The 14,956-nt window shown below is 42.3% G+C and overlaps 1 protein-coding gene across 2 annotated transcripts in view; it reads right to left on the reverse strand.

Annotated features, from left to right (window-relative positions):
- Positions 1-3,203: 3,203 nt before the first annotated feature.
- The window catches only part of LOC140464035 (uncharacterized), a 29,096-nt gene continuing 17,343 nt past the window's right edge, over positions 3,204-14,956 (reverse strand). For both annotated transcript variants that reach the window (XM_072558661.1, XM_072558662.1), the window contains 3 exons: positions 12,998-13,154; positions 9,703-9,873; positions 3,204-6,567 (listed from right to left, as the gene is read on the reverse strand). In XM_072558661.1, the coding sequence (XP_072414762.1) occupies positions 5,713-6,567; positions 9,703-9,873; positions 12,998-13,154 (1,183 nt within the window). In that variant the 3' untranslated portion in view covers positions 3,204-5,712. The remainder of the gene's footprint in view (positions 6,568-9,702; positions 9,874-12,997; positions 13,155-14,956) is intronic.

Below are 14,956 nucleotides of genomic sequence, written 5' to 3' on the forward strand. Positions count from 1 at the left end.
TCACAGCGAGACTGCAATTGAATGCAGTATTCCAAAAGTGGCCAAATCAATGTCTTGTGGAGCAGCAATATGATCTCCAAAGTCCTGTACTCAAGGCACTTACCACTAAAGGCAAGCCTACCAAACACCTTTATCACTATCCTGTCTACCTGCAACTCTGCTTTCAGGGAACTATGATCCTGCACACCAAGGTCTCTTCATTTGAATGTCACCAGGACATTCCCATTAAGTGTATTAAGTCCTGCCCTGATTTGTCTTATCAAAATGCAGCACCTCACATTTATCTAAATTAAACTCCATTGGCGACTCCCCACCCATTGGCTCAACTGAACAAGGTAGTTTTCTACTCTGAGGTAACCTTCTTCGCTATCAATTGCACCAACAATCTGATGTTATCTGCAAACGTATTAACTGTACCTCCTATGTTCACATCCAACTAATTTATATAAATGACAAAAAGCAGTGGACCCAGCACACCACTGGTCACAGGCCTCCAGTCTGAAAAGCAACCCTCCACCACCATCACCCTCTGTCTTCTACCTTTGAGCCAGTTCTGCATCCAAATGGCTAGTTCTCCCTGGATTCCATGTGTAAAATGATGTTTTAAATTTCAAAAATGAACTTTATTCATAAAATTATTTGGGTCTCTTTACAATTGATCATGCCATCCTTTGCACACATTACATTACTTTACATACAGACATCAAAATTTATTTTTCCTATATACAAGTCTGTACATTTACTATCCAGCTCATCTGCTGAGGCGTCAGCGGAGTACAAATGACTGGATGGGCCCCCTGTTCTTCTTAAGCAGGCAGATGTTACACGGTGGTCTTTCCCCACCGCGCCTTGGCGGCAGCTGCCCCAAACTTCAGTGCGTCCCTCAACACGTAGTCCTGGACCTTGGAATGTGCCAGTCTGCAACACTCAATTGGGGTCAACTCCTTCAGCTAGAAAATCAACAGGTTTCGGGCCACCCAGAGAGCGTCTTTCACCGAGTTGATGATCCTCCAGTTGATGTTCGTCTTAGTGTGCGTCCCGGGGAACAGACCGTAGAGCATGGAGTCTTGTGGAACGGCGCTGCTCAGGACGAACCTCGACAACCACCATTGCATTCCTCTCCAGACTTCTTCTGCATAGGCACATTCCAGAAGGAGGTGTGTGACAGTCTCGTCCCCCCGCAGCCGCTTCGAGGGCAGCATGCGGTGCGGTTGAGAGTCTGGGCGTGCATAAAAGATCTCACAGGCAGAGCCCTTCTCACCACCAGCCAAGCCATGTCCTGGTGCTTGTTGGAAAGTTCTGGCGATGAGGCATTCTGCCAAATGACTTTGACAGTCTGCTCAGGGAACCGCTCAATAGGATCCACCCTCCCCTTTTCCCCAAGGGTCTCAAGGACACTACGTGCTGACCACTTCCTGATGGACTTGTGGTCAAAGGTGTTTTTCTTCATAAACTTCTCCACGAAGGACAGGTGATACGGAACGGTCCAACTACTCGGAGCGTTCCACGGCAGCGAGGCCAGGCCCATCCTTCGCAACACCGGGGACAGGTAGAACCTCAGTACATAGTGACACTTGGTGTTTGCGTACCGGGGATCCACGCACAGCTTGATGCAGCCACACACAAAGGTGGCCATCAGGCTGAGGGTGGTATTGGGTGTATTTTTTCCCCTGTTGCCCAGATCATCGAATCCCTTCAGACCTGGTACATCTTTGACCTCCACATAAATTGGAAGATGGCCTGGGTGACTGCAGCGGCACAGGTTCTGGGAATAGGCCAGACCTGTGCCACGTATAACAGCAATGACAGTGCCTCACACCTGATGACCAGGTTTTTTCCCGTGATGAAGAGCGACTGTAGTTTCCATCTGCCCAGTTTCTGCCTCACTTTGCTGATACACTCCTCCCAAGACTTGGCACATGCCCCAGCCCCCCCGAACCAAATACACAGCACCTTCAGGTGGTCAGTCCTGACGGTGAAGGGGATAGAGGATTGGTTGGCCCAGTTCCCGAAGAGCATGGCTTCGCTCTTGCCTCGGTTTACCTTGCCCCTGAGGCCCGTTCGAGCTGGTCACATATGCACATGAATCTGTGCCCGGACAGTGGATCCGAGCAAAAAAATTGGCGATGTCATCCATGAACAAGGAGGCCTTGACCTGCAGGCCCCCACTGCCAGGAGTAGTCACCCCTCTCAGACTCGCATCCTTCCTGATGGACTCGCAAATGGCTCTATGTAGCACACAAACAAGGCAGGAGAGGGAAGCCCTGCCTGACTCCAGATCTGGCTGGGAAGCAATGATTCCCACCCATTGATTGAGACTGCACTGACAATGTTGGTGTAGAGCAGTCTGATCCAATTGCAGATTCCCTCCCCAAAGCCCATTTTGGAGAGAACATCTCTCATATACCTGTGTGATATCCTGTCAAAGGCTTTCTCCTGGTCTAGGCTGATCAGGCAGGTGTCCAACCCTCTGTCCTGCATGTAGGTGATCGTATCCCTGAGCAGTGCGAGACTCTCAGCGATCTTCCTGCCCGGTACAGCACAGGTTTGGTCAGGGTGAATCACCGACCCCAGAGCAGACCTGACCCGGTTGGCGATAACCTTTGACAGAATTTTGTAATCCGCATTCAACAGTGAGATTGGTCTCCAATTTCTGAGTTCCTCCCTCTCCCCCTTCCGCTTGTAGATGAGGGTGATGATGCCTTTCCTCATGGAGTTAAAAATCACACAACACCAGGTTATAGTCCAACAGATTTAATTGGAAGCACACTAGCTTTTGGAGAGACACTCCTTCATCAGGTGATAGTCATGGGGGGAATCACTCATGGTACCTGCCCGAAGCATACTGACATATACCTCCAGCAGGTCCTGGCCAATCAAGTCCCACAGAGCAGAATAGAGCTCGACCGGTAAGCCATCGCTTCCAGGAGTTTTATTCTTTTCGAAGGACTTGAGGGCCTTAGTCAGCTCGTCCAGAGATAGCGGCTGGTCCAGCCTCTCCCGTGTTCTGTCGTCTAAGACCTCCATGATAGAGGACGGGGAACCTTTTCAAATGCCTCATTGAAATCCATATAGATCACATCCACCACTCTGGCTTCATCAATCCTCTTGGTTACTTCTTCAAAAATACTCAGTCAAGTTAGTGAGACACGAGTTCATCAAACTCAATGTAAATAAATTGCATGCAAAGGGAATTCCATTTCAAGTGTTTTTATTTCAAATGTGTGTACATTTAGTGTGAACATAATACCATTTTTGCATACAAATGACTATGTCATTTCCTAATGGCACTTAGTGAGGTTCACATTATATATAACTCAAAGTCATATCTCCAGGTTAATTAATGAGAGGAATTAAAGTGAAAATTATTGACAGATACATCAAAGATTGCTCACATTTAAAACTATTGGATGGTGGGGGGTTTAGTTAGCTAAGTTGGCTGGGGCATGGTTTAGAATAATACCAGCAATGTGGGTTTGATTTCTATTCTGGTACGATCCTGGGACCTACTTCCCCTTCCCTTGAGAGTGGATGAGAATCACAAGTTAAAAATATCCCAATGTTCAATAGCCTCTGCATTAAAAAATGCTTCTCCTAACCTTATTCCTAAATGGCTTGCCTCTGATTCTGTATGCCCTGGTTCCAGAACCTTCCTGCTCGCACCTCCCAACCAGCCAAGATAAACAAGCTTCCTGTATATCAGCTCTGATCTACAGCATCTGCAGTCCTCACTTTCTCCTCGAAGCTTCCTGTATACACCTTGTTCAGCCTTCTAATTATCTTTGCAATCTCCTCTAATTCTTCTAAACTCTAGAGAACACAGGTCTAGTGTCCTGAATCTCTCCTCAAATGTTAGTCCTGTCATCACAGGAATTCGTCTGGTGCACCTCCACTGAACTCTGAAATGAAGCAACTATAGTCACCTTAGGCAAGGGAAAGAAAACTGCTCACAATACTCCAGTTGCAGGCTGACACATATTAAATGGAGACATGTTATAGTGATTTTAAAGCGATTAGTGGCAATATTTTTAATGTATTATCTGCTGTAGTTCCTGGCAATTTCTGGCATTTCATCAGTCTATTTTCTTTATTTACTTCAGAGTTTCACTATTTTTTTGTCATGAGAAGGAGTTTGAACTCCCTGATGGCTGAATGGACAATTTCAAGAGTGGATCATCGAGCAGTTGGCGAAGAGATGGGTGATTGGCCATTTTAATGGTGGGAGGTCATGATTAGGCCACTTGTGAAATATTGCGTGCAATTCTGGTCTCCTTCCTATTGGAAGAATGTTGTGAAACTTGGAAAGGTTCAAAAAAGATTTACAAGGATGTTGCCAGGGTTGGAGGGTTTGACAATATGGAGAGGCTAAATAGACTGGGGCTGTTTTCCCTGGAGCATCAGAGGCTGAGGGGTCACCTTGTAGATACTTATACAACCACGAGGAGCATGGATAAGATAAATACACAAGGTCTTTTCCCTGGGATGCAAGAGTCCAGAATTTGAGATCATAGTCTTAAGGTGAGAGGGGGAAATTTAAAGGGACATAAGGGGCAACTTTTTCACACAGAAAGTGGTGTGTGTATGGAATGAGCTGCCAGAGGACGTGGTGGAGGTTGGTACAGTTACAATATTTTAAAGGCATCTGGATGGGTATATGAATAGGAAGGGTTTAGAGGAATATAGGCCAATTAGATTAGTTTAGAATATCTGTTTGGCATGGATGAGTTGGACTGAAGGATCTGTCTCTGTGCTGTACAACTCTATGACTCTAAGTCTTGTGAAAATGGCGCCAGCAAAATGCCCACCTCAAATGGGTGTCCAATGGCAAGCTGCTGAGTTCAGGCGAGCACAATATCAGGCAACACAAAGGCATTTTGCCAAAAAACCCCCAACAAAGCTGGTAATCAGATGGAATGAGGGTGAGTTCTGCAAAAAAGGGGTATTCTGTGGTGGTAACAGCCTAGCAATTTTTCTTGGATTCAGAGCAACACCTAATTTCTCTTCATGAACATACAAAAGTTATTTCATTGCTTACATTTAAGAGCTATCACTTCTGGTCTGACAGTACCTGATACATTCTACATCATTGAAAGGTGCTTCATCAGACCAAACTGATTCTTAGGCAAAGAATTATGAGGCGTGACTGAAGTTTGATTAGAGCTGGATTTTGAGATTGGTCTTAAAAGAGGAGTTAAAGGTGGAAAGGCAGTTTCACAAGAGAATCCAGAATCGAGCACTTAGATCTCAAAAGGCACCGCTGCAAATGGCGTAGTGAATGGACAAATGTATTGATATGAAACTAATTTTCTAAGTGGATTACAGGATTGGCATAGACGACAGAGATAACGAAGAGTGAGCTGTTAAGTGATTTGCACACGAGGATGAAAACTTTCAAGGCAGTGTTGCACTGCAACCACATCTCCACAAACATACTGTGAATTCTACAATATTGTGATCACTCTTTCTGGTCCTTATTCTTTTTGCTGCTATTTGGATATATTTGGATGCTGGCATTTCATGATGCAATGCAAATGATGCATTATTCAACACGTTCTACCATTTGCATCCTAGCAATGATGAGTGCAAGGAATACCTCAGCACTCAGTTTTGTTGCCCACTATATTTAAAAATTAAAAGGTCAATTTCTCTTCTACAATCTATGATACAGAAATTCATTGAACTACAGAAACATGCCTTCTTGAAAATATGCTATCAAGGTTGAAATACTTCTAGTGCAGTACTGTCAGTGCCAGATGGATCATAAAATGATAAATGCTCACCCACATCAAACCCTAGGGATCTGAGATTTTCTACAAGTCTTCGGTGTTTTCTAAAAATCAGATCATTTGGCAGATGAACTTGTTCAACTGGAGAGTACAGGATTGTTCTCTGGACAAAATACCCAAGCCTCATGACAATTTGCGGGTTTGCATACAGAAGTTGACTTAAGGATTCACACTCAGCACAGTTCCCATATTCCCAATATGGATGATTATGGTATTCTGGCCTTGGATGGTAAACTATATTCGGGAACATTTTGAGGCATCTCTCACAAGGTGCTCTGAGTTTTAAGTGTGCATGTCGCTTAAGAATTGAGTTATTTTCCAGAGCATCAGTATTCTGGACATCTTCTGATCCAACCCCAGTGTGCCCGTGTTGATTGTTTGATGTAGTGCCTGTTTCAGGAAGGCTTTCTTCACTGAAGGTTACATTGTAAGCTATGGAGTACATGGTTTCAGGGAACAAAAGACATTGGTTTTTATACCAGTTACCAATACATACTGCCAGGCTAACAACCTGGTGCCATGTTTCACAGCACAATATATCGATCATAATTTCTTTCTGTTGTCTTCCTCTACATGACACTGAAGCACCAAAATAATTGTCTGTTTTCTCATTTGTGATGTGATGATTCACAAAATAGCAGCAGCTGATGACAGTTGATACAAAGATATTTCCACATTTGTTACTTCTGGCATCAGAAAGTTCCAGAACCATTTCTTCAGTCAGATGCAACAGGCACTTGAAAACTTCGTTATGATTTCTTGTTCCCAAGATTTCAATAACCTGCAAAAACAAATCAATGCTAATTGGAAAGAAACAGCTTCTATTTAAGTAGAAACAAAAACAGAAGTTGCTGGAAAAGCTTAGCAGGTCTGGCAGCATCTGTGGAGAGAAATCAGAGTTAATGTTTCAGATCCAGTGACCCTTCCTCAGAACTGGTACTATTTCGGTAGAACTTTTCAACCCAAGGCTTGGTCATGGTCAATGGATATTTTTGAAGTAATCTGCAGGAAAACATTGAAGATACTTTCAACATGGAGGAGATAGTGAGGACATCAGATATTGGAGATCAGAGTCGAGAGCGTGGTGCTGGAAAAGCACAGCAGGTCAGGCAGTATCCGAGGAGCAGGAGAATCGGCATTTCGGGCATAAGCCCTTCATCAGGAATCCTAATGAAGGTCTTATGCCCGAAATGTCGATTCTCCTGCTCCTCGGATAATACTTTTAATACACTAAATCTCAATCAAGAGTAAACAGTACATCTGTTTCATTTAGGTTAATCATGATATCTGGAGAATAGCATCTTATGTTCAATAAATAGCAGCATGAAATCTTTTACATCTACTTGAACTTCACACAGATGGTTTATTGTCTAATCTGAAACACTACACTTCTGTCAATATAGGAATTGAAGTGCAAGCCTGGATTATTTGTTCAAATGCTGGGGTACAAGTTGAATCCATAAACTGCTTCTAAGGTGGCAGTGCTACGATTGAACAAACACAAACTAACAAGGAGCTTCCATGCATGATAATAGCCTGGCTTTTTGTTCAGATCTTGACTGGTACGTTCAGTGTGACAAAGTTCATAGTACATTATTATTATGTGCAAACTTGGGTTCTAAAATGGACAGAACCACATATAGTTTTAAGTTTGCTTTGCTATACCATGAGGTAAGGTTTTACTTTCAGTATTGCTTTCTGTGAATTATGCTGGAGTGTCTGAAGTTTTGTTTAAATGAGTATTGGGGGGGAAAAGGTTCTATTGGTGATAATTCAGTGCCTTAGGAACAAGTGTAGAAGAAAGGGGGGATAAAATTGAGCTTAAACCATTTCTTTTAGAAATCAGAACTATCTAAAAAGTCAGTGAGTAAAGCAGGTTACTTATGAAAAATAACAGCTTGTCAGAGCCGCAGTACAGGTTAGCCATCTCAGAGCAGTCAGAGTTGGGAGTGTGGGGCTGGAGAAGCACAGCAGGTCAGGCAGCATCCAAGGAGCAGGAGAACTGACGTTTTGGGCATAAGCCCTTCATTAGCCCAAAACGTTGATTCTCGTGCTCCTCGGATGCTGCCTGACCTGCTGTGTTTTTCCAGCACCACATTTTTCAACTCTGATCTCCAGCATCTGCAGTCCTCACTTTCTTCAGATCAGTGAAAGGAAAGAAGTCCTGAGTAGTTTAATATCAGCTAAAGCAAGCTACAGAATATAAGTCTGTAGAAGTTAAAAGACTCCATGTTAAAAAACAAGTCAGCTGAGTTAGTATTTCACTTCAGAATCTCAGAACGAGATGTGTCATCAATCCTTTAACACTGCTCAGAAATTCCTGGGTAAAGAAACAGCAAAAGATGAAAGTGAGGGTACGGGTCTGAACTGGAGTTCCATTTTTAGGTACACAACTCAAGATCCGTCTTGGAGCAAGATCCGTCACTTCCAAGTTTTACTGGGTAACAGACAAGAACATTCAGAGCTACAATGACTCTCACAGAGTTCTCCTTTGTAACTAACAAGATTATCATTTTGGAAGTGATTTTGGAACTCCTTTGACAAGACATTCTCCCATCTCCCTCTGGACCATTCCTGATATTCCATCAGTGACAAAAGTATCTCACTGCAAGCAAATTTAACAATTTTCCTCGTTAAAAATCACACATTCAAGGTTATAGTCCATCAGGTTAATGTGGAAGCACTAGCTTTCAGAGCGCCACTCCTCCATCAGGTGATTGTGAAGCAGGACCATAAGACACAGAATTTATCGCAAAAGATTACAGTCTCACGCAACTGAAATGATACATTGAACAAACCTAGATTAGTTCTTTCATCTTTTAGAATGGGTTTGCTGGTTTCTGTACTTTAATATGTTAATCCCAGAACTTTTTCTAAATCAAGAATGTTCCTACCATTTTAGATGACTGTCATCCCTGGATATCCAAAACATGTGCCCCACCAATTTGCCCTTCTAAATCTCCAACTGATAGCAGATTCTGAGGGAGTTGTCATATATATTGGTAGGAACCTTGGAGGAATTGAAGTGATATTTCTTTGTCTCTGGTTATGGGTCATTTTCACATTAATCAGAAAGTATTAGTACTGAGTGAGGTCCTCTGCGTACTTGTTACATAGTCAGCATATTCAGTGGGAAGGAAGTATGAATTCTATTGTCGTACACCCTGTGGGTAGCTGGGAAGTAGGAACTGATGTTCATCACTGATGTCATCTCCAACATTTATATGCTCAGTTCAGAAGTTTGACTGAATACTTACTGAGGAAAAGGTGGCTAAAACGGAAAGATTTGCTCAGAATTGTTATCTACTACAAAATGTGTCTGCCTCCAGATAATTTGGAAAACCCTGGAGAGGTAGTTATTCTGACTCTTCGAGGGCTGGGAGGAGGGGCAGTTACAGGTTGTGATGCTCATGGTAGTCAGACATCTTCTAGATGACAATCATCATCCCAACTATTGACCTTTTCCTCAAGACACTACATCTTGCTTGGCTGGATTAGAGACTATGCACCTCAGCTGAGGAGTCTTTAATGTTGGGAGCTCTATTCCCTGTGGAAGCATTAAGCACAGATAATGCATTGTGTCTCATAAAAAACTTGCTTGTCTTTGCTCACCCAGATTCAACTATGGTTCAATATCAAGGTCATTAAAATATTAATTTTTAATAGAGTTAACCCAAGTAAAACTGTTTCGTTTTGCTCTAGACTATAATGTTGGATGCTGCAAGAAAATTCTTGTGCCCTTCCAGCAATAACCCCATTACTGAGAATCTGTTCTGTTGTTTGCTTGCATAGGAATATTAAAAGAAGTGAGAACTGAGCAGGGATTAGACTAATAGTTTGGACTTAATTAACTAAGAGGCCTACTTTTATGTCCTGTAAAACATTACACTTCTCAGGATGAAGTGATTGAACTTACTGCATCAAGTAGTACTGTGAAAGGAGGACGTCTTGGAAGGTGGGTGTTGTAATTCCGAAAGACATCTGGATACTTGTTAGATAACAGATCAAATTCTTCTTTTTCAAAAAATGAGTTGGGTTCAATGACAGGATCACTAATGTTCCCATAAAATAATATTGTGTGCAAAATCTGTAAAAGGAAGAAACATTTTCATCATCAAAATACACAAGTGTATTCAAAAATAGGTATTCAATGAGAAGTTCTTGAGTGAGAGATGTCTACATTTATCTTTAAAAATGTGAATAATATGAAGGGGGCATCTTGTCATTGGAAAGAAAGCAGAAATTAGACGATAGACCAAGAGGAAATGGTAGAATGCTAGAGATCTCATCCTTAATAAGATACCCTGCCCTCCACTCATGAGTATGAATTGAAACACATCCTTGAGTTACCATACAAGGAGGATGAGCTGCAATTCCATGAGTTTTTATAATCTGTTCCTGGCATGTTGACATCACTGGCAAAACCAGCATTTATCTTCAATCCCTAAATGCTTTTGAGAAGGTGGTGGAGGGCTGCCTTCTTGGATCACTGAAATCTTTGTGATGCAAGTACCAGGATAATGCTGTTAGGGAGACAGTTTCAGATTTTGTCCCAGAGACACTGAAGGAACGGCGATATATTTCCAAGTTGGGATGTTACAAAACATGAAGAGGAACTTGCAAGTAGAGATGCTAGCAAGCGTGTGTTGTCCATGTTCGTCAAGATAATAGGGATTGGGAGTTGCTGTTCTAGGAGCCTTGGTAAGATGCTGAGGTGCATCTTGTAGACGGTACACAGTGCTGCCAATGTATGTCAGAATGTATGTTTAAGGTGATGACTTGAGTCAATTCAGTGAATTGTTTTTCTCCAGATAGTGTCAAATGCTTTTGGGCATTTTAGGGTTGTATTCATCCAGGCAAGTGTGGAATATCCCATCACCTTCCTGATTTGTGCCTTGTATATAGTGGACATGTGTTGGTGAATCAGGGATCACCACAACCATTATGCTTCATATTCACAATGTTTTGAGAGTCATCAATGATCCAGATATTTCAACATTGATGAGGACACTGTGGATCACCTTGTGCCCTCGGAACCTTCCCAACATTTAAATGCGCAGGTCAGAAGTGTGACTGAACACTCACCGCACTCCTGTCTGAGTTCAGCTGGAGCGACACAAAACAAATCACTATACGGTGAAGGGCAGTTTGCCTAATCATTGCTCATGCTATTGGCCTCAAGTACCACCTCAGCAATAACAGTGGATTGCAGCAACTCAGCAAATATATTTCAACAGCACCTCTCTCCCTTTAGAAACTTATCACCAAGAAAGACAAAAGCAATAATGTTCTTCACTGCCAATGGATGAATATGCTGGAAATCCTCCACAACTATAGGAGCATCGCAAGGACTTCAGTGGATCAAGGAGAAAATGAATATTGAACTTTTCAAGAAAGCTAAGGATGGGAAATAAGTCTGACCTCATTTAAGAATTTTGAGAAAAAAAAACACATTGAACATTACTTTGCTCATCATTAGTGAGTAATACCAGTATTTTTCTTTTTCCTGCACTCATCCCCACTCTGATATCATGCCCAAGTTGCCATTATTCATGATGGAAAAGTGTAGTAATTAGATCCCACCATTTGGAGTTGGTTAACAGCGATTCGTTCGTAGATTATAAGCCCTGAAGATTTTTAAGGCATCATTACAATGGAAGCTGTTCCGGATACACAACTGAAAATACGTTACTAAACAGTGTTTGTGAAGTCAACAGGAGGGTTAAGAGAGTTAAGTGGCAAAGCTGGGTAAATGATTCGCCATGTCATCAGGCAGAATCGAGAAGGTGCATTGGCAGGAGATGGCCAGTGAAATTTGTGCCAATTCTAACTTTCACTCAGATCAACTCACTGCCTGAAAGAGATTTCTCCAGGTTAGGTAATAGTTATGAGTCATGCCTTCTAATAATGTACTAAGTATTTTAGCCAAGACTGTGAATTGTCACACAATATTAAAATACTTCAATAGCATATTGTGTCTAATGGGTCATATGATCTTTCACATCCACAGTCTTAACCTGAATCTACTTTTTCTCACTCAGTCTTAAGATGTAAATACTCTGCTTTCCTCACACAAACATCCAACTGATTGGTATGTATGTGTGGACCTCTAATGCTCCTAGTATGGGCTGCCTGCTGACATGGGTTTTCAAGCACCGAATGTGGAAGAAACAGATAATTCTTACCTTCTGCAGCAAGAAGGTAACCTGTTACAGCAAAGAGAAATTGGCAACTTATGGTAGACTCAGAAATGACTGATGCTGTTGCCCTTCTTGTAACTGTGTTCTTCTACATTAACATCCCCTCCCTCATCTCGAAGAATCTGAGCAGAAGCACTTTTGTAAATGCTTCATTGCATCTTCACTTTCAGACAGATTAGGCAGAGTTTCTTTAGATTCAAACCTTTAGTTGTGTTTCCAAAATAATGTTCTATGTTGTTGCTCCTTAAATATAGTGTTGGTCATTAAATCTATCTCACATTCCTCTGATCCCTACGAAAGGAAAGAATCATAGAATTCCTACAGTATGGAAACAGGCCATTCGGCCGAAAAGGTCCACACCGACCCTCTGAAGAGTATCCCATCCAAACCCATTCCCCTACCCTATTACTCTATATTTCCCTTGACTAATGCACCTAACTTACACATCCCTGAACACTATGGACAATTTTAGCATGGCCAATTCACTTAACCTGCACATCTTTGGACTGTGGGAGGAAACTGGTGAACCCAGACAAAACCCTGAGGCAGACACAGGAAGAATGTCCAAACCCCACACAGGCAGTTGTCTGAGGCTGGAACCAAACCCAGGTCCGTGGCGCTGTGAGGCACCAGTGCTAGCCACTGAGCCGCCCTTTTAGGGGAGCTTTCAGATAATAAGGGATGAAGCCATTGAAGGAGTTGAAGATGGAGAAGTGGCAAGCAGCAGGTTTGCGCTGATGTTATTATTCTTCTTAGCCAGATGGGAGTGTAATACAGTAGATGTGAAAGACAGTGTGGTGCATATCATGGTTCATATGGAGTGGGGAATCTAGCACAATGGATCCCTGCCCTAGCTGCGCATTCACTGAGTGCCAAAAAAAACCTCAATTAAAGTCTTTCTAAATTAATAAAAGCCAATAATCAATTTAGCAGGATGTTTATTAGTCAGAAGGAAAGTAGGATCATCCAATTTCTGAGCTGATGAGTTTTATGAACAAGCTAAAGCAGTACCTCTTTGTAGTAGGATCTTCCTCTATCTTGGGTAAGCTTTCCCTCCCGCACTGAATTTGCAATGAATGAACGAACCTTGTTCAATAGCTGATTTCCACTTTTGACCATGTTTTGCACCTGAGGGTTTTCAAGGTATACAAAGTGCACCATTTTCTTTCTAGCACAGATAAAAAGTTAAAACAAGTCACTTATTGCACAAAAATGGCTACTTTCTAAAAATATATTGTGACGCTCTTCCCATTTGTTTTACTTCTGACTGTATTTTGCCCATTTTGGGTTGACTAAAAATGATAAAATAAAGTCAACATCATCGCAAAACCATCCTGAAAATGTTTGTGTGAATCCATCCCCCTATTGTGACCCATTCAGAGTTTGTCCCACGACATGAAGATGGAGGACAGGAAAAATTTCTGGCTGTAAGAGCTGCTCCTTTTTTTGAAGTATTTAAGGTGTTGGAGGTGATTTCCTCGAATTCCAGGAGCAGCAATTACTGTTTTATACGCTGTTGCCTTGTTTTGGGAAAAAAAAGTCAAAACAACAGCAATTTAAAAGGGAGAAGAGCAGACAAAGGAAGCACATAGTGAGGACAGTGCAGGAGAGAGAGAGAAAACCTGCACAGTTACTGCCTTTGCTGTTTGAATTCGTGTATCGCTGGACATCGGAGTGCATCTGGGAAAATTAACAAACAGTGAAATTCACAACTAATCTTGGAGGAACTGTTGAGTGAAGTTCACAGCACAGAATCAGATAAGTTAATTGTTGTTTAAAGTCTGTCCAAGAGAAAGGCTGTAGAAGTGAGTATAGTGGATTCTTTCTTGATTATATGTTTTTTGGAGATAAGTCTCTTGATTAAACTTAAAATATAAGCCATAGCTATTAATTCAACCTGCGGCAGTGTTTGTAGAGGAATATGACGGTGTTATTTTCTGGGTCTGTAGATTGTGAAGAAGCAAAAATGGCCTTGCAGTGATATGTACTTCTTGTCAGATGTGGGAGTTTAAAGAGAGTTTAAGGGTTACTGCAGATTATATCTGCCATAAATGCTGTTGGATGCGAATCTTATCAGATCGAGTGGATCGGTTGGAGAGACAGATAGAAGCGATGAGGAATTTGCAACAGCAACAGTATGTGATGGATGGCAGTTATAGGAAGGGGGAAAAGTCTCAGATACAGTCACATAGATGGGTTAACTCCAGGAAAGGTGAGATAGGTTGGCACCTAGGGCAGAAGTGTTTTGTGGATATACCCATTTCAAACAGGTATGCTGTTTTGGAAAATGTAGGGGGTGATGGATTCTCTGGGGAACGTAGCATGTACAGCCAAGTTTCTGGTATTGAGACTGGCTCTAATGCAACGAGGGGTACGTCGGCTTCCAAGAGATCAATTGTGTTAGGGGATGCTGTAGTCAGATGTACAGACAGACGTTTCTGTGGCCAGCAGAGAAAAAGCAGAATGGTGTGTTGTTTCCCTGGTGCCAGGATCAAGGATGTCTCAGAGAGGGTGCAGAATGTTCTCACAGGGGAGAGTGGCCAGCAGGAGGTCATTGTCCACATTGGAACCAATGACATTGGAAGGGAAAAGGTTGAGACTCTGAAGGGAGATTACAGAGAGTTAGGTAGAAATTTAAAAAGGAGGTCCTGAAGGGTAGTAATATCTGGATTACTCCCAGTGCTAAGAGCTAGTGAGGGCAGGAATAGGAGGATAGAGCAGATGAATGCATGGCTCAGGAGCTGGTATATGGGAGAAGGATTCACATTTTTGGATCATTGGAATCTCCTTTGTGGTAGAAGTGACCTGTACAAGAAGGACGGATTGCACCTAAATTGGAAGGGGACTAATATACTGGCAGGGAAATTTGCTAGAACCGCTTGGGAGGATTTAAACTAGTAAGGTGGGTCAGGGGTGGGACCCAGGGAGATAGTGAAGAAAGAGATCGATCTGAGACGGGTACAGCTGAGA

The sequence above is a fragment of the Chiloscyllium punctatum genome, chromosome 39 (genome assembly GCF_047496795.1).
Source record: "Chiloscyllium punctatum isolate Juve2018m chromosome 39, sChiPun1.3, whole genome shotgun sequence".
In the NCBI taxonomy this organism is placed as follows: domain Eukaryota; kingdom Metazoa; phylum Chordata; class Chondrichthyes; order Orectolobiformes; family Hemiscylliidae; genus Chiloscyllium; species Chiloscyllium punctatum.